General features: G+C 55.6%; 1 protein-coding gene across 3 annotated transcripts in view; it reads left to right on the forward strand.

The window, feature by feature from the left end:
• Positions 1–610: 610 nt before the first annotated feature.
• The window catches only part of GRID1 (glutamate ionotropic receptor delta type subunit 1), a 688,675-nt gene continuing 669,541 nt past the window's right edge, over positions 611–19,744 (forward strand). For 2 of the 3 annotated variants that reach the window (XM_043476199.1, XM_043476202.1), the window contains exons 1-2: positions 1,198–1,688; positions 3,801–3,956. In XM_043476199.1, the coding sequence (XP_043332134.1) occupies positions 1,610–1,688; positions 3,801–3,956 (235 nt within the window). In that variant the 5' untranslated portion in view covers positions 1,198–1,609. Of the gene's footprint in view, positions 700–1,197; positions 1,689–3,800; positions 3,957–19,744 lie in introns of those variants that run through there. The other variant, XM_043476200.1, reaches the window with a different exon arrangement.

Raw genomic sequence — 19,744 nt, forward strand, 5'->3', positions numbered from 1 at the left:
AGGGTCCTTGCCGCATCTTTTAATGATCTATTTAGGTGTCTGTCTCTCCTGTGAGCGGGGAGTTCCAGGAAGGTCTGTTGCGGAGTCTCTCTGAATTCCTCACGCCCTGCGCATGGCCCTGCAAGGCAGGGACCTCGGGGCTGGGCCAACGACAGGGCCAATGGGCGCTCCCGGGCCCGCAGAAGTGGCCCGGTGCACTAGGCTCTGCCAGGCGCACCCAGACCGAGCTTCCTCCCGAAGCTGGGTCCGTGAAGGCTCAGCTGTCTCCCTGAAATCTTGGGTGTGCCACGTGGAGTTCAGTCTGTCTGGAACTTGTTTGGGGGCGGAGGCGGGGGGAGGGTGGCTAGCGTCAGGCTTGCCACCCCCTCCCAGGCTGAAGCCCAAACGGCATAACGCTCTATCTGGTGGTAGCTGGGGCCGGAGGCATTCCGCGAGCGGTGGAGCGAGCCCCGCTCTGCGCTGGCCGCGAGGAGCGGGCTCTTCGCCCGGGCTCGCGCGTAAAGGCTCCGTGCAGAGTCGGAGTCTGAGTACGCCGGCCGCTTGAAAGGCTCCTCACGTCCAGGCGCCGCGGTCACGGATGCGCCGGTTTCCGGCCATGAATTGGGCTTCAGAGTCCGAGCCTCCTGCCCGACTCCCGGCTGAGCCTCGGGCCGCAGGGAGGGGGATGGGCGCCCGCCAAGGTCCGTGGGGCCAGCTAAGGTTCGAGCCCGCGGCCGCGGCGAGTCCCCTTTGGCTCCCCTTGCCTCTCGATGACTAGCTCAGCGCCTCGCCCGATCTCTCTCCGGGCTATCCCGGCCCGGCTCCACGAGGGGCTCTCTGCCCGGGCCGTGGATCATGGCCCAAAACGCTCGGCGGCTGAGGTCAGCCGGGGCCAGGGGGCTCCAGGGATCCCCGAGGGCAGTCGGAGCCGACCCTTCTCCATTCTCTGGTCCCTGGTGAACGTGGGGGTCATGAGGCCCAGGACCACCAAGTCTCTGCGCGCCGCAGCCTCGGCCGGTCCCACCGTCCTGCTGGCCTCCGAGAGTCCCTCCGACTGGGAGCGCGGAGCACCCGGCGCCCCCTCCGAACCGCGAGCTGGAGAGCGCCGCGCGGCGAGGCAGAGGCTCCGCAGTCACGTGGTCCAGAGGAGGGCGGAGGGGAGGGAGGCGGGCGGGGAGGGGAGGGGGAGCAGAGTCGAGGGGGAGGGGGAGGGGAGGGGGCGTCCTCCGCAGTTCGCTCCTCGCCGGGGCTCAGACACACAGCGAGCCCGGAGCCGCCGCGCCGGCCCGGCTGCTGCCGCCGCCGCCTCCGCCGCCTCCGAAGCCTCCCGAGCCGTGGGGAGCGCCGCCGCCGCCGCGGGCCGCCCCCGCCGCGCCGGCCTGGGCTCGGGTTGCCAGCGCCGCCGCAGCCACCACCGGAGCCGGAGCGGGAGCCCGACCGCGCCGGGCTGGGCTGGGCTGGGCTGGGGCGGGCTCAGGGCGCAGGGGCGGGCGCGCGGGGGAAGACGCACGGGCGGGCTCGGCTTTCCCGGGGAGCGGCCCGGGACTGCACCCGGACCGGCGCCTCCCCGCTCCGCGCTGCCCTCGGCCTCGCCCCGGGCCCGGGCGGATGAGCCGCGCGCCCGGGGGACATGGAAGCGCTGACGCTGTGGCTTCTCCCCTGGATATGCCAGTGCGTGTCGGTGCGGGCCGACTCCATCATCCACATCGGTGAGCGCGGCGGGCTCGGGGCCGAGGTTGGGCGGGGGCCCCAGTGGCGCGGGGGGTGCGCGGCGTCCAAACTTGGCTGTTCCCTGGGCCGAGGGGCTCGGCGGGCGGTGCTACCCCGAAGGGCCGCGCCGCCCCGCGGAGGAGCTGTGCACGGGCCGTGCCGCGCTCCCGCGGGCTCCTGCTGCTCCCGGGGCTCCGATCCCCCCGCGGGGCCCCGCGGCCTCTGCCGACACTTAGGGCCGCGGCTGCGGGGAACCCAGGGCTAGACTCAGGTTCAGCCCCGCGTCCCGGGGCGGGGGGGGGGGGCGGTCGGCGGGGTCGGGCCAGCCCTTAGGTACAGCTCAGAGCAGCGAGGGCAGGGGGCGGGCAGGGGGCGGGCAGGGCCCGGGGTCTCGCCAAGTTGGTAGCGCAGGATCGAAGAGGCCCGACCGGAACCGTGCGTGAATGTGGGTGGGTGGGTGTTGTCAGCGTGTGTTTCTGTGTGTGCGCCGGTGGCACCGTGTTGGTGTCACTGCGAGAGGGCGTTGGGGTGTGTGGGGCCATCGGAGCCTGTGTTGGTGCGTGCACGATTTATCAGCCTGTTAGAGTGGACACAGTGTCTGTCTGTTTCCCTGGTGTGTGTCTGTCTGTGTATCTCTCAGTGTATGTGTGGGTGTGTGTGTATCTGGTTGTGGCGACGGCAGCCCAAAGCTGGACAGTCTCAGAGTTTCTTCTTCTTGGGGGCCGGCAGATGGTCTGGGCAGTGGGAGTCAGGGAAGAAGCCTGGGCCGCGGTGTGTGTGCGGAGTGTGTGTGCGTGCGCGCCGAGCGGGAAGAGACCGATGGAGGGAGAGAACCCGGGGAGGAGAGAAGACGAGGTGGAGAGGAGGAGGAGGCGCGCCGGCGGGGAGTGTGTGGGAGTTGGTAGCAGCAGGGGAGAAATCCCAGGAAGTTGGGCCGGATTGGGGGACTGGCAGCGGTTGTTTTTGGGGAGCCCGTCGGCAGTCGTCTTGCCGGAAGTTGGGGAAGACCAGCGAGCCGAGAGAGGCTGGGGGGTTGGGAGGTGTGAGAAGGCAGGGGTGATGGGACAGGTGATGGGTGATCAGGGACTAGGCCTGGCCTTGGAACGCTGCAATCCCTGGCAGGCACCGGGACAAGACCTGCTTCCCAGTTGTGGGTGGAGGTGGTGGGGCTTGGGTCTTGCGGTCAGCATTGCGGCTCTGGGTGTAGCTTGGAACGGGACCTCCCTCCTCCTGCCCAGCCCCCAGTTCGGGGATCACTGGGCCCAGCTCTGGGACTGTGGTGACCCTTAGGGCCTGGCAAGGGGGTTGGACTCCGGAGTTTTCCAGGCTGCAGGGCCAGGCTCAGGCGAGTCCGACCGATCTCGGCGTCAAGCGCAGAGAGTCGGCCAAGGCAGTGAGAAGAGCGCAAAGGCCAGCGGGAGGCTGCTCCGGAGGAGCTGTTCATGGTTCTAGAAGGCCCGTTCAAGAGCGGCTCCTTCTGGGCTCCTCAGCTGCTGGGTTAGAAGGCAAAGGGTCTAGGGACATTGCCCTATCAGGAGAGGGATGGAAAGCAGGAGACAGAGCCCAGGGAGTCAGGCGGGATTGAGTAGTCCCTCTGCCTGTCACCGGTCATCAACGGCCCCTGCAGAAAGAAGCCCCAGCACAGGAAAACCACTGGGGACCTGTTTGCTTAGCTCCTATGGAAGGGGGGTGCGCAGGGCAGAAGGGAAGTCATCTTTCCATTTTGGGATTGGGGCTGCAAGGGGACTTTCTGGCTCCTGGGATAGGACTCGTGGGACCATTTAGGCAGGGCATGAGGTCACACCAGCTTGGCTCAGCCCATTATGTGGGGCATGATTGATATATGAGGTAGCTTGGTTGTGAGACACTCCTGTGACCTGGCAGCTGCATGTACCACGTGCATATGTAACTCATGTGGACTATGTTGGCATATTTGGGGTGGTGTATTTTTGTGTGGGTGGGCGGAGGCCCACCTCTAAACTATCCTATCAGGCTGAAACCCCAGCTCAGAACTCCCACCACCCGGCAGCCTGCAGTCCTGCCAGCACGGTGATGGGAGGGCCAAGGAGAGCCCATCTCTAGGCCTGGTGTTGACCCCTCTTCTCCTCCAGGTGCCATCTTCGAGGAGAACGCGGCCAAGGACGACAGGGTGTTCCAGCTGGCTGTATCGGACCTGAGCCTCAATGATGACATCCTGCAGAGCGAAAAGATCACCTACTCCATCAAGGTCATCGAGGCCAACAATCCGTTCCAGGCCGTGCAAGAAGGTGAGTGGCCGGTCGCGGTGTCCAGGGCTAACAGGGCCGGGCCTGCCTCGGGCGCAGTGCTGGAGACTTGCTGGGTTGCCAAGGGTTGGACCGCACGCACGGTGCGCGCTCCCTCCCCGGCCCACCAAAGCTGAGCAGCAGGGAGTGCCCTGCGCCTCGGGACTGGAGCCGAGAGCTTGTGAACGGCGAGCCGGGCTCCTTGCGGGGCGTGTCGCGGGCTTGTGCGGCTCCTTTCCAGCCGGGTGGGCGCGTGTGTGCGCCCGGTGCAGGCCGCGCAGGCGTGCGTGGCTCAGGGCCGTCTTTCTTGTTAGAGTGTGGGTGGGCGTGTCTGCGAGCAGGGTACCTGTGTTGGTGCACCTCCCCTGACCTGGATGGGCCGGTGTCTTCTTAGCTGCCGAGGAGGAGGAGCGTCTAGCGCCCAAGCCAGTGCTCTCCCCTCTCCCGAGCGCATCCCGGGACGCGCAGCATCTCGCTCCCCTCAGTGCTTCGGCTCGCGTTTCTCGGCCGCTCTCCTCCTCCGGGTTTGGAGCCGCCGCTCTCACTTGCGGTCCCCGCCGTGGGCGGAGGCATAGCCGCCTGGGCCGGAGGTGGGCGCTGTTCAACCAGGAAAGGAGCGGAGTTGGGCCTGGCCAGGCTGCGGGGAAATCCTAGCCGGCGCCCGGGCCACCTTGGTCCGAAGACTCTGCCCGCAGGCGGGGGCAACAAGTGCGCGGCTAAGCGAGGCAGAGCGGGCTGCGTTTCCCTCCTCCCTCGTTCGCGCCCCTCCCACCTGGCTTGAGCTTGGGTTTGGGGACTCGGGTTTCTCTCCCATGATGCCTGCTTCCTCATCAGGGACTAAGGCTCTCTGCCCCATATCTGCCTGTCCTCGGGCCCCTCTCCTCTCATCTGCCCCTATATCCAAGGGTTCTCCTGGTTCCTTATAGCCATGGGTTTGGCTCTGAGGCCCTTGCCCAGGGATATTGAAGACATAGGGGACAGGTGGTGGCACAGAGTGTGGGGATTCTTCCCAGGAGGATCAAACATGACAGTGGGTGTAGGGAGGGGGTAGGCTGGCCGGAGGCTCCAAGCAAGTTTTCCCTGTCCGCATGTCCCTACCCCCAAACCCTTAGACCCAGAGACCTCTTCCTGCTTTAGGCTGTATGTTGGCTGCTAGTCTTCTCCAAGGATAGGGTGACCCTGTGAAGGCTGTGTTCTGGATTCAGAATGTTGTGATGGAAAGAGGTTTTGGGGAGTCTCCTGTTCTTGCAGAGGAGGGAGAAGGCCCAGATCTGGGACCTGAAGGTCCAAGGCTGTCCTTGGGTAGTTGTAAAAGCCTGCGGGTCTGAATGTGTTTTGGGGGTGGTGGTTGAGTTGGGGTGAGGCTGGTTGTCTATCACGGGAGCTGGTTTTCCCAGCCCTGGCAGGTGTCTGGTGTCCACTGAAGTACAGGAGGTGGAACCCACCCTTCTTTGCTGTCTGATCATGCCCTACTTGCAGTAACTGCCGCTGCAGGCCCTGCCCTTGGACTTCTTTTCTCTGCACCCTCATTGCAACTGTTGCATCTTCTTGTGGTGGGCTCTAGCCAGGGGAAGGTGGGACCTCTGTAGGCAGGAATGACCCTAACTCGGGTAAGGATCTCTGGTGACAGAGGCTTTTCCAATTACTTGATGTGATTTTCATGGTGCCTCATGCTCCCTTTGCACACTCCCCGTACTCTTGTCATTGTGAACATTCATCCTTTGTGCTTGGGAGCTGAGGACACAGCTTGGAGACACGTGCCCCAGGGAACTCACAGTGTAATGGGGATGCTACTTGTGTTTTCGTTGCAGTTTGGCTCTGCCACCTTCTCTGTTGATATATCTCGTTTCTGTTGACTTGCCCTCTACTGTATTGAGTATTCCAGGTTCATTCATTTTGCTCCAAATGATGCCCGTTGGCCCCCCTCCCCACTCCAGCAACAGGTCCCCAAAGACTGAAGATAATGCTCTTGCCCAGGGTTACTGACAGGTAACACATGGGTGAACTGGGCAGCAGGGCCCAGAAGGACCTGGAGTGTGGGGTCTGGAGAGGTAATCTCTGTCAAAAGGAAGTTGTTCCACAACTTCAGCTGATTTTACCATTTGGGAATGAAAATCCTGGTGTTATAAATATGCTGATTTATTTATTTATTTTTTAAAGAGGAGCTTTAATGTAAAATCTGATTTCTAACTCTTGTCAACTAACCAAACAATTTGAGTAACACAGTACAAGTCAAATCAAACAACTACGGGTCGTTCAACCTTCAAACCTTAATGCGGCTTTGTTCTGGAGACACAGGGCTCCACCCAAGGACCTTTTCAGGGTCTCAGTTTCTCTGTTTTTATAACTGGAAAAATGTCTCAGGCTCAAAGAACGGCAGGCTGACACAGTCTTGGAAGGGTGTGAGTGAGGGTGTGTGCACAAGAACTAGAGAATTGGGTACTGATGCCTGAAGGTTGTCCAGGTAGAGGAATACTGACCAGGTGGTGTTGGGCCACCCTCTGCCCAGAGGGCATGTGCTGGTTAAAATTGACATGCTTTCAAATGATAAGCGGCAGGGGCAGAAATTCACATTGTTATCCCGTGACCTTTTGAAGCCCTGGGATGCTGTCAGGGATGGGAGGGATGAGCCCCTCAACAGCCTCAGGGAGTGCCCGTGCTGGGTGCAAGTCTCCCTGGCCTGAGGCTTGGTGGGGCAGGTGCTCAGTGCACTGGGTCCTTCCTTCTGTGCCCTGCGGGGTGTTGTCCATCTCATGGCTTGGCCCTGGTTGATGGATATCTCTCTTGTGGACTTGGACAGTCACAGTCCCAGGACACGGCTGGTAGATACAGCTTGGATGGGAAAGGAAAAGACTTGTTGGCTGGGAGTGGCCAAGGCAGACTGGGGTTCATTCTTCATCATAGACTGGGTGAGCTCCCCATGACCATCCCCGCATTCCCAAGGTGGATTTGGGATTGAAGTGATGCTGCCCCATTGTGGTCTGAGAGGTAGCACCATGCAGGGATAAGAGCTTAGTTTCTGGGGCCCAAGAAACTGGGTTCAAATGTTGCTTGTCTCATGTGCAGTGTGATATTGGGGGAGGCCTGGCCTTATTCCCAATATGTTCACATGTCTGCTGAGAGGGGTCCTCCTGGGTTTATAGTGAGGATTAAATGAGATGAGACATGTATGAATTGTCTGCAAAAGACCTGCGGTAGGTGTTCAGTAAACATGAATTCCCTCTCTGTTCCTTGACCAACTGTGAATGCATCTAGCTTCTCTTCAGGCTGTTGGTATTTTCAGCTGCATCATTGCTTAAGCTAGTGAATTCCTTGAGAGCGGACCCTAACTGACCTTTTCATTTTCAGCTTTTTGCTTAACTTTCTTTTTCCTGATTATAAAAGAGATGCCGTGCTACAATGAGCATGAATTAATTTAAAAATGTGAAAAAGGAAAAGGGCAACGCATGCTCATTATGTAAAATGTGTGGAAGGTGCAGGAAAGCATCAAAAGACAGAACAAAATCGTTCAGAAATCTACCACTGTTCTTTCCTTCTAGTCTTTTTTCACCCACTGACTTTCATAAGTGCCAGAGCTCCCATTCTGTTCAGTTGTATATTTTGTTTGTTTTTTTGTTTAACATATCAGTGGCTTTTTCTGAAATCATGTGAACTGTTTATAAACATTGCTCTTACTGTCTGCATATATTTTTAAATATCCAAAACGATCAATTTTTTAAAAAATGGAAGCATTTATGTTGAGATATACTTAAGTATTTAATTGAAGAAAATAAGGAACTCTACTTTGACTTGTGGGTCCTAAGATTTATACCTGCAGTTTCTTCAGGCTGATTTTGTGCAGGCTTCTTGCAAGCTACCTTTTGAAGCAGTTGGTCAGTTTATGTGAAAGACTGGATCATTTTTAATAAAATATGCATTTGTTGAGGATTTAGCAAATGATAACACAGAAGTGATATTTAAATCCCTCAAAGGTGGTATCTTAGATTTAGTTGGCGAAGTCCATATTAACAATAAGTGTGAAAATTTGTCTTCTAGATACTAGAAGAGACACTAATTTGTTAAATAAAAAAAATTTCATATTGCTTTAAAGTGCCTGCTCAAGGAGAAGATTATATAAATGCGTAAATGCATAAAAGAACTGGCTGAACACGAGTCTTCTCTGTTCACAGTATTATCTTTCACTGTAAGTAAAAGACTTGAGTTATTGGCTATGCTGTAGATATATCTGTCATAGAGTGGAAAGATAACAATTTAGGGAAGAGGAAGAAAAAAGGAATGTATGTGAGGCAATATTCCTTTTAGTTACAATAAGCACGGAAGTGTTTTAGGAAGACAGGGTAAAAATCACCCAAGTATAGCTTGGTGTTCACAGAATACAACAACGAAGTAATGAAATAAAATGAAAGTAAAGCTCAGTGAGCTTGGTGGTGTCCATCTGATGGTCTTGCCCATATTATACTGGTCATTCCTAGGTGGTCACTCTGCCCCTTGCACTCTTTGACAGCTGCTAGATGGTCTCCCTAACTGAGCTTTTGTTGTTGTTTTTATTTATTAAAATTTTTTTTATTGGAGGATAATTTCTTTACAATGTTGTGGTGGTCTCTGCCATACATCAATCATAATTATATATACCCCCTTCCTCTTGAGTCTCCCTCCCCACCTTTCCACCCCTCTAGGTCGTCACCGAGTGCCGGGCTGGGCTCCCTGTGCTTGATGCCTCTGTTGTCTTCCTTGACTTCCCTTCAGGTCCCGTTGAGGCTGTATTTTTGCAGCTCCTGCTGGCAGACCCACTGTTCCCCCTGGGAATGGTGTTATTGGTCCCTGCCTGGGAGACACTGTCAGCATCTCCCTGAGTTTGATGTTAGTGTCATTAAAGATGCTTGCAGGCCCACTGCCATCATTTCCATCCACTCAGCTGCATAATTTTTCTCTTTGGTGCAGAAACAAATTTTACCATAACTTTGCTGGTTAAAAACAGAAATATATTATCCTACAGTTCTGCATATCAGAAGCCTGACATGGGTCTCATTGGGTTAACATCAAGGTGTTGGCAGCACTGATTCCTCCTCGAGACCCTAGGAGAGAATCCACTTTCTAGCCTTTTCAGCTGCTCGTCTTCCTTAGCTCCTGGTCCCCTTCCTTCAGCTTTAAAGCCAGCGGTGGTGGGTACAGTCCTTCTCACAGGGAGTCACTTCTGTCCTCACATCTCCTCTCTGATTCTTCTGTCTCCCTCCTCCCAGGACCCTTGTGATGGCATTGGGCCCACGGGGATAATCCAAGCCTCTCTATGTTCAAGTCAGTTGATTAACATCCTTAATTGCATTACAACCTGGATTCTCTTTTACCATGGCTCAGATGGTAAAGAATCCATCCTTGCGATGCAGGACACCTGGGTTTAGTTCCCTGGGTTGGGAAAGATCCCCTGGAGAAGGAAATGGCAACCCACCCAGTATTGTTGCCTGAGAAATTCCATGGACAGAGCACCCTGATGGGCTACAGTCCATGGGGTGAGCAAAGAGTCAGACACGACTAAGCGACTATCAGGTGGTGGCTCAGATGGTAAAGCGTCTGCCTACAATGCGGGTGACCCGGGTTCAATCCCTGAGTCAGGAAGATCTCCTAGAGAAGGAAATGGCAACCCACTCCAGTATTCTTGCCTGGAAAATCCCATGGACGGAGGAGCCTGGTCCATGGGGTCGCAAAGAGTTGGACACGACTGAGTGACTTCACTTTCACTTTTCTTTCAACCGACGAACACTTCCACTTTCTAGCATATTCACTGTTCCTGGGGTTAGGATGTGGATGTCTCTGTGGGCCATTTTTTCTGCTACCATGTTAGTACACCTTGGGGATGCCTACTGCCCTTCATGACCCTTCCCTTTCTTCTGCATGGCTGGTTGCTTTCCTGCATACTGGGTGGCATCCTCTTTTTACTTGGAGCATGTGGCCATGTTTCCCTGTCTATCATCCTCACTCTGGAGGTGGCAGACTGTAAGTCTGCAGGCCTCTGTAGACCTCCCTGTGTTCTCCAATGAGACAACAACTTCCTTCCCGGAGCCTGCAAGCTGCCACGTCTAAGGTTCCTAGAGGAGTCTGTTTTGTGAATAGCCAGACGGCAAGGCTGTGCCACCGTGCAGGTCCATGACCTCCACTTCTTCCAGGCCAGGTTCTTCCAACCCCCCTCCTCTCTCCACCCTCCACCCTGCTCACCTGGAGCATGTGTCCCTGCCAAGGTCAGTCTTGCTTACTGACACCCTCAGCTTCCTCCTGCCAGCGATGCTTCAGGTCAGAAGGCGGTGGCTGTGGGTGCTGATGGCTGCTCACTAAGCACCTCTCACTAGCCCCCTCTCTGGATTTCTCGCAAGCCTGTATCTGTGTAAAAGAATAGCTATCATCTTCATTCAGCTGAGCTGCTAGGTTCAGAGTTGTCTTTCATTCGAGGGTCCCTCTTGTGTATATAAACACACACACACTCTCTTTATAGACTGAACTCCTGCCTTACCCACAGCCTCGTATCTAATGGATTGTTCTTGTTGTTGTGCAGTCGCTCAGTCACATCCTACTCTTTGTGACCCCACAGACTGCAGCATGCCAGGCTTTCCTGTCCTTCACCATCCTTTTTAGTATCCCTGTGAATACTATGCCATGGCCTTGCCCCTGAGTGGGGAAGATGGACTTACTATTTGTAGTGAACAGATAGGCATCCATATCAGGCGCATGGGTCAAAGGCTGTGGACCCGAGTGAGACACTTCTTGTGCTGCCTCCAGGCTGCTACTGTTCCCATTCCTGGTTGACAGTCTTCCTGTCTTGAGCAATATGTGGGGGCCATTTCTCTAGACTCTTCTTGGAAGACAGCTAAGGATGCCCCTGAAAACTCAAAGCCATATCTTGCAAAGGCAGACAGCCTCTTTCCAGATTCTTGGAGTTGCCAGGTCCAAACGCCCCTAGCTTTGTCTCCTATATCAGCCATCTTCTCCCTTTACTCGGCCTTTTCACTTCCTGGAAAATGCTTTTACCTAAAAACTGGAACATTGAGTCTGTACTGTTGGTTCCCGTACCATTTCTAACCCAGACCGATCCCTGGATATGAAACTTTTTAGACTTGATGACCCAGGGAAGTGCCTGTTTGTTCCTGCCCTTTGGTTTTGTTCTGTGGTTTCCTTTGTATCAATCAGGGTAGACTGAGTAATGCTGTGGCAGCAAACACTCTCCAAGTCTTAGTGGCTTAATGCAACACAAATTCTTCTCCTTTTCATGTTATGTGTCCATCATTGGTCAGCTTGGAACTGAGCTCATCATGGTCACTCGGCTTGAATATTGCTCGTTGCTATGCCAGAGGGAGAGAGAGCCCTACAAGGGTCTCTGCCTGTATGTGACACAGGTCTTTCTACTTAAAACTTGTTGACCAAAACTAGTCATATGGTTCCAAGCAATTGTAAAGGATCCAGGAAACACAGACCTACTGTGTGCCTGGAAAGAGAGAGAGCTGGAAATGGGGAGTGACACAAATATCTACTAGCCACTTCATGTCCAAACAGCCTTCCTATTTCCTTGGTGACTTGTTAAATCAACAACAACAACAACAACAACATAGAAACAAAACCCAAAAGGGATTTTAGGTATTGGATCCTGGTTGGACCAAATCCATGGGTTCCATCAGTTCCCCTTTGCACACTTGTTTACTTGTTCCTCTGCCCCAGAAGGTGCCGGGCAGCCTTTTGGTGTAGGACGAAGTCGGGAAGCCCAGGTCCCAGCCCTGCCCGGCTCTCAGAAGAGAGCCAGTCTTTGTCTACCTGGACAGGCCCAGGTCTCAAAAGACTTGCCTCGATGTTTCCTAAGGAATGGGGTGAAGACTGGTGTCCGGGCCCAACTATTGTTGGTACCAGCAGTAGTGGGCCCCACAGCTGGTCATAAGCAAGTCTGTGCTTTCTCTGGACTCAGCAGGGCTCCCCGTGGCCCCATTTCGTCTACAGATGTCCCCTGCTTCCTCCCTGAGCGCTCCTCACCCCTGCCTTCCCATGCAGCACCAGCTCTCTCTTTTGCTGAGGCACTGGTCCCGAGTGGAGACTTGTCTTTGCCATGGGCTGGGGTATGACCACACCCTTCCTTGGGATCTGGCCTCTCTGACAGGCATGGGGCCCAGGAAGGCAGCTGGGTCCATGTCCAGTATCCAGTCAGCTGGGACCTCTTAAGACCTTCCTTCTAGCCTATAAACAGCCAGTTTCCTGGCTAATAGCTACAGGTTGGGGAGAGAAGACCCAGAGTTCTCCATTCTAGGCCTGAAGCATAGGCAAGGTAGCTGGGAAGGTGGTTAGCAGGCCCTTTTCTTTCTGTTCCTGGGCCCGATCTGGGCAGAGCAGGCTTCTAGTGGGTGAAGCCAGGGGCTGCTGGCTGGGACCCAGGACTGTCCTCATCCCCAGCTGCACCTCCTCCTCCAGCCAGATCTGGGTATGTGGCTCTGGCTGGCCCTGTCTCCTAGTTTGCTTCCCTTACATTCATACCCCGCCAGATCCAGCAGAGGCAGCCAGACATGGCTGCTCCGTCTCTGCCTGCCTTATGCCTGTTCCCAGCCACAGCTCAGCCAGGCCCTCCCACGCCCCTGCACAAGAACAGACAGGGTGCCCACAAGCTGAGCTGGGGGCAGGAGTCTGGTTGATCTCATGCACAGACTGGGATTCCTGTCCCTGCTCTGCTGTCTGACTCTGGGTGGGTTAGCTGAGTTTCCTCGACCGAAAGATGGGAAAGATGACCACCATGATGGTCAGTTGAGGAAGTGTGCTACAAGGCCCAGCCCAGGACTGAGTGCCCAGGTTGGGATGGTTGTTATAGTACCAGCCCAAGTGGTCCCAAAGGGCTCTTGGTCTCCTCCTACTTTCTGACCTGGGCTGGGCAGGGTTTCCCACCCCCTGCCCCATTTGGGGCAGCCTGGAGTTGATCCCGGCCTTGCTGGGTGTCCCAGGAGAGCAGGGAACCAAGTTAGATTGATGACTTGGTTTATGTGGAGGCTGCCTTGAGCCCCCTGTGTGGGCTGGGGTCTGGGAGCCTGTAGACCCTCACTGCACGAAGTTGCAATCTTGCCACAGCCTTGCTGTTTTGAGTGCACAGGGTGGCCCGAAGCCAGCCAGCTTGATCCACGTGGCTGGCCAAAGTGCCTATAACTTGCTCGCTATGGTGTAAAGTGGTCAGGCAGGTCTGGGTTCAGATTCCAGCTCTGTGACCAATTAGATGTGTGGTCTTGAAAGGTTACTTGTCCTCTTCAAGCTTCTGTTTTAATATCTGTGAAGTGAGGTTACCTTAGTGTTGTGGTGATGAGTCTAGAGAGGTGACTTACGCCTGGTAGACGGAGGCTGTGGGTAAGTGGCAGTTGCCTGGGGCCCAGCAGAATCACACTGAGGGTGGGTGGGGACACACAGTATGCTAAGTAGGCACTGGTTCTTTCTATTTGCTCTGTTCCCCTGCTCCCCTGCCTGGGCTACGTGACACCCTTTGGTCTTTGCGCTCTGCCTGGGTGTGGCTAAATCCCAGGTCAGGGCAGAGACATGGGCCCCACTGGCTGGACATCATCCCTACCCTATCCCCTTGGCTGGAGCTCATGGCTCAGCCCAGCCATGTGCCAGCCCTGATGTGGCCTGAGGCCCTGAAGACTCAGCCCGGGTCTGGCAGGCTGTCCCCCACTCTCTCCGTCCCATGCAGCTCCTTCTGCCCGGTGCAAAGGCAGAGGCTTTAGGTCTTGCCCTGGCTCTGCTCCTGGACTGGGGCTGGGGGGCTTTCTTCCATTCTTTTGTCTGAGCACCCAGAGGCCCAGGAGGGAGGGAGCAGCCACTCTCTGGGTCCTGGCCTCGGCTCAGGGACCAAAGCTCTGAGACCTGAACTGGGCCCTGGGCTGGTGCTTGTCTCAGTGGTGCCCATCTCAGTGGGCCAGTGCCAGGTACCGAGGGGGCTCTGGCTTGGCTCGGCTCTAGGACCGTTGCTGCCTTCCCTGTCCTGGCTGCAGACATCCGATGCTGCTCCTCTTCAGTCCTGGGTAGTGCCCAGGGCACCTGCCTACACTCGCCTTTCCCTCCCTCTCAGGCTCTGGTGGCCCAAACAACCCAGGAGTCTACCCCTAAGTCCTGCAGGCTGCCAGCTGAGCCTAGAGCTCCGGGGAAGCATCTGTCCCTGTCATGGAGCCCCAGGCTGGGGCCTCAGCTCAGGACTGGCTCCGGGCTTAGCCTGCATCCCAGATATAGGCTTCTGAGAGCTGTGGTATGATCCTGCATGACCCAAGTGCAGAACTGGGCTGCGCCAGGCACTTATGGCCTGTGTTCCTCAGGAGACTGGGGTGGCCATGCCTCTGGGGGAGGGTGGTTGTTGGGCAGTGCTGAGGAGTGGGTACTGTCTAACAGCGGGGGTCAGATCCTTGGGCATCCCTTGGAATCCGAGCATATCACCCCAGGCTGCATGTGAGTGGGTGAATGTGTGTGTGTACCAGTATTTGGGTGTGAGGTGCGTGCATGGGTGTGTGTGTGTGCACATACACATGGACACATGGGAGAGTGCTGCAGATGTCCGCACCGCCCAGGCATGTTAGGCAGAATGAGCCACAGTGCCAGCTGCCACTTGGAGCCCCTGTAGCCCCCTCCTTGTGGAGCTCCTTCAGGTCTCTGTTCACACATGGCATCCTCGGGGAGCCTCCCAGTGCCCAAAGGAAGCTGATCCTGCCATGTGTCCTATCAGCCCGTGTTTGCTGAATCTCCTGGAGGCTGTGGGCTGCAGGAAGGGAGGGCTGTCTTTATTGTGTCCTGCTGTGTCCCCAGCTCTGAGACAGGGCAATTCCTGGGGCCCACTCAATAAATATCGTATCCCCCTCCCTTCTGGGGGACATCCCTGGGCCTAGATGTGTGGTCCTGACCCTGGACCCCTCGGAGATCATCCCAGTGAGATTCTGGTCACTGTGTTGTAGTTGACTTGGCCAAGGTCAGCAGGAGGCTGTGGGCAACAGCTTGGGCCCTTCTTCATTGTTGGCAGCTACTCTGCCATCTTGGCAGTGGGTCAAAGTGGTGAGGGCAGGAGCTAGCCTCCCTGCATAGCCCAAGGAGTGGTCTTCTTGTGACCCCAGCTATACAGGCGGGCGGACATCATAGGGTTCTGGTGTCTGGAGCTGAGGGAGAGCCCTGCAGAACCAAGGCCAGACCCAGGGAAGACCTGGAAGTGCTGTGGACTGAGTGGTTCCCCCTGCCAGTTTGTGTGTTGATGCCCCAAACCCCAATGTGATAGTATTTGGAAGGTGAGCTTTGGGAAATTCTTAGGTTGAGATCTGATCTTGAGAGTGGTGTTTTCATGCCTGGACTAGGTATAAGAAGAGACCAGGTAGGAATTCAGTGGCATCCAGTGGTTAGGACTCCACGCTCTTAACGCCAGGGACCTGGTTGGGGAACTAAAATCCCACAGGCTGTGCAATACAACAGCCAAAAAAAAAAAGACCAGAGAGTTTGCTCTCTCTCTCCAGTATGTGAGGACACAGTGAGAAGGCTGCTGCTGCTGCTAAGTCATTTCAGTTGTGTCCGACTCTATGCGACCCCATCCCTGGGATTCTCCAGGCAAGAACACTGGAGTGGGTTGCCATTTCCTTCTCCAATGCATAAAAGTGAAAAGCGAAAGTGAAGTCTCTCAGTCGTGTCCGACTCTTCGCGACCCCATGGACTGCAGCCTGCCAGGCGCCTCCGTCTATGGGATTTTCTAGGCAAGAGTACTGGAGTGGGGTGCCATTGCCTCAGTGAGAAGGCAGCTGTCTGCAAACGAGAAAGAGAGCCCTCAGATCAGTCAGAGTTCAGATCAGCCAGCACCTTGATCTTGCCCTTGTCAGCCTCCAGATTGTGAGAAATACATGTCTGTTGTTTATAATACACTCCATCTCTGGTGTTAGTGTAGCAGCCCCAGCAGACTAGAGTAGGAGAGGGTGAGCTGTGGGCAAGCCCTGGCCTGGGACCCAACCAGTGTGATGTGAACTTACTGAGGGAGTTGGCCCTCCCAAGGCCTTGGTGCCAACATATTGAATGAGATCCCTACGTCTCCAAGGATCAGCTGTTCTCTTCCCCAGGTGGCCTTTACATCGGGGTACACTGAAACGAAACTCTGTCCGCCCCCAGCCCTTTAAACATTTAAAGACAGCCACTCTGTCCCTCGGACCTTTTCAGGCTTCATATCCTGAAGCCTGAATATTTCTCACTGGATTCTCTTTTGGATACATTCACTTTGTCCCTGCCCCTCATAAGACAGCATTCCTAACAAGAGACTTAACTTGCTGATCTCAGCTTTCCTGCCTGTAAAATGGGGACAGTGGCACCTGCCTTAACAGGTTGTCTTGACCAAATGAGGTAAGGACAATAGAGAATGTAGCCAGCACCTGGCACCAAAGAGATGCTCCATAAACAGGAGCCACAGTTATTGCCTTCATGATGCTGTCTGATCAGTGCAGAGGGAGGGATGGTCACTGCTTGTTCTGGATGTTCTGCTGAGATGAATGAAGCCCTAGTGAGTGCTGGCTCTTGGCCTCACCTCCTGCCGTGGCTCTGGGTGAGCCTCTGGTCCTCCAGCCCAGGGCTTTTGCCCAAGAAAGGGTGATGCACCAGATACCCCCTCTTGAAGCTGTGCAGTTGGCTGTTGGATTCTAGTGTGTGACTTCACACTGATTCCTTTAAAGTCCAGATTAGAGCTCTGAGCTTGTGACTCTCACTTATGCCTTGCAGAGAGTTGTCTCTCCTTCCCACCCTGAGCCAGCTCAGAGGGATGCCTGTGCTGCTTTGATCCACCCCAGACACACTCTGCAGCCTGAGTCCAGCCTGATCCCGCTGCCCGACTCCTCAGCCTGCTCCCAGATTTCACACCGGCTCACTGACCAGCACCCACAGGACACAGGGTCTCATCTGCTGGGAATCACTGACATTGACATCACTAATGGCTGCATTTCTGCACCAGACTCATCATATGTTCTGTTTCTATCCCTGCACACTCCTTATATATGAATATTTCAGAATCCCAGCATACCAGAGTCTGCTGGGAGCCTAGACTTTAGACTTTTCCATTTATCTTCCTTTCACTGCAGAAGCCTCGTGGACAGTCACCTGGGTGGTGCTGGGAGCCAGCCCAGGAACCTCACCGAAGGAAGAATGCAATGCGCTTGGCAGCTGTGGTCTGCTACAGGCTCCTGGTGATGGCCTGTTAGAAAGCAGAGGTGTCTGTCAATACCCAGTGTCTGCTGACACCTGTGCCCAGGGCCGTGTGAGCATCATCTGTGGACCACCCTGGGGAGCACAAGGAATTATACAGAGAGCAGAGCGAAGCAGAGATTGCTTCAAAAAAACAACAAAGGATTAGTGCTGAGTCAGCACTCCCCCCTTTCCTCACATGCTGTCCCACTATGCACACGACCCCTCTTTATCTCAGCCCTTGTCCAATTCTCTCCATCTCACCATCTCACAGGCCTCAGCCCCTGTGGTCACTTACTCTCTGTTCCCTGCCTTCTGCCCTCCTTTCCAGGCCTCTGTCTGTGTAGCAACTAGAATTATTGGAAATATCAATCCAGTCGCCCCCCCACCGCCCCCATTCTGCTGCAATCCTTCAATGGCTCCCTGCAGTACTAAGAATAAAAACCAAACCCCTTGCCAGAGCCTGCAGGCCCCTAAGTACCCTGACAAGGACTGAGCTTACTTGCTTCACTATGGCCACTCCTCCTGACCCCCTGCTTCAGCCACATTGAGTTTCTTCCCATGTCTCCAAAGGTGAATCATGTTCCTACCCCAGGGCCTTTACACATGCTGTTCTCTCCATCAGGAAGTCACTTCACATGCAAGGCTCTTTCTCAACCTCAGCTATTCCTCAGATCTCACTTCCTCAGAGAGGCTACCCTTGGTTCCAAGGAAAGCCCCTTTCATTCTCTAACAAAGCCTTCTTTTCCTTCTTTGCATGCTTCCTCACCTGCAGTTATGTTATTAATTTATTTGTGAGGAGAGTCAAGTCTGTGAGGGCAGGAAAGTGTCTTGTTCACTGTTGGGTTCCCAAAACCAAGCCTGGTGTGCAGCTGATTGTGGGTGCTCAGTAAGAGCCCCTAGATAGATGACAGGACAGGTGGACACACGAGACCTCTGCTCCCTGAAACCCCTCTCAAGCTTGTGGCCCTGCCTTCATGCTCAGAACCACTTGGAGTCCCATCACGTGGGGCTTGGAGGCTTGTTGCATTTATAGCAGCCCCATCCTGCCACTTGGGGCCCACTTATGCTGACCCCTCCCTCTTGATCAGCCTCTGGATGTGAAGGTCTTTGTCCTGGCAAGAAATGCTAGGAGCCGATGGCACAGCCTCCCCTTGGCAATGGCCACTTTCATGGGGGATTCCAAGGCCCAGCACAGGGATGCAGTTACCACGGAGGGCTTTCCCACACTTGTGGGCTGGAGCTGGAAATAATTTTGAAGGCTCCGTTTCTGGAAGACATTTTCCCGGGCTGAGGTGCTGTGGCAGGGGCTCAGGGTCACTGGCCTGTCCATCCCCTCTGAGATGTGCTTGTGGGGATGGGAGTGGGTAGTGATGGAGGAGAGGCTTCCCAGGGCAAGTAGACGCTCTCCCTGGGCTCCAGGTACTGACCCTTTGGGGCTGTGTGGGCTGACTGCTGGCTGGATGTTAGATGTGAGTCCGGACTGGGGTGTCCATTCTTGTCTCCCACCTGGGAATCCTCTGGTGGGCCTGGGAGCCCCCTGATGTGCGGCCTCAGTTTCCAGCTGCATGTACCGGCGACGGCATTGTCCTAGCCCCTTCTCTTCCAAACTTGGGCAGCAGAAGGGGCCGGGAGAGGGAGGAGCCGCTGCAGGCAGCTCAAACTTGCAGGGGAGGGCACTGCCGACCCTCGGCCAGCACCCCTACAGGAGCTGGTGCCCAGTGCCCATCTGTGAGAACGTAGCTGCCACCCTGATGCATTGGCCTCTGAGGAAGCAGGAGATAGAACCCGCCCGGTGAGCCGGGGCTGAAGGGGCTTTGAAGCCCCGCAGTTGTTCATGATGGAATCCTTGTCAGGAGGATCCAGCCTGAACGTAGCTCAGGGAACTGACTGTGTCAGGCTACTTAGCTCCTGCCAAGAAAATGAACATCATGGAAGGGAGGACAGGGGGTCTGTGATGAGGATCAGCACTGCCCAGTGCTCCAGGGGGACCTCAGTGGCAGGGTGCTGCTAGACGGGACTCCACGCCCACTCTGCTCCAATCTTGTCCCTGGGACGCTCTTCAGGAGGCCCTCCCTGGCTGTCCTGCCCCCATAGCCAGGACGGGGTCTTTCTCCTGGCCGCCATGCATCCTTCACACCTCCCCTTGTGTCTCGGAGGGTACCTGGGAGGTCTTTAAGCTCTGCCTCTCAGGTCTCCCAGGGCATGCTGGGCTAGAGCGATGTTTGTGGAGTGGCTGTGTGACTGTACGGATGGCCTGTGCACGTGTGGGTCTGCAGACACACACAGGAGAGCATGCCTGTGTGTCCTGGCGAGCTCACAGACACACCCCTGTAGACAGACTGAGCCCCTCCTGGGGGAGCCTGTTGGGTGGCCTGCCCAGGGTGTGCTTTGAGGACCCTGCTGGGGCTGTGACAAGGTGGCTGAGCCATGGTGCCCTGGGGTGTATGGAGCGTCTCTGCCTCTCGTGCCCTAGGGGAATCTTGTTGTCCCCATGTGTGTTTGTGGGGCTGCTAATTGAACCATCTGAAGATACCACCCCCTAGCTGCCTCACATCAGGGAATTCTGCCGAGGGTCTGAAATCATGCTCTCTATTAATCAT

This window comes from Cervus canadensis, chromosome 8 (assembly GCF_019320065.1).
Source record: "Cervus canadensis isolate Bull #8, Minnesota chromosome 8, ASM1932006v1, whole genome shotgun sequence".
NCBI classification, from domain to species: domain Eukaryota; kingdom Metazoa; phylum Chordata; class Mammalia; order Artiodactyla; family Cervidae; genus Cervus; species Cervus canadensis.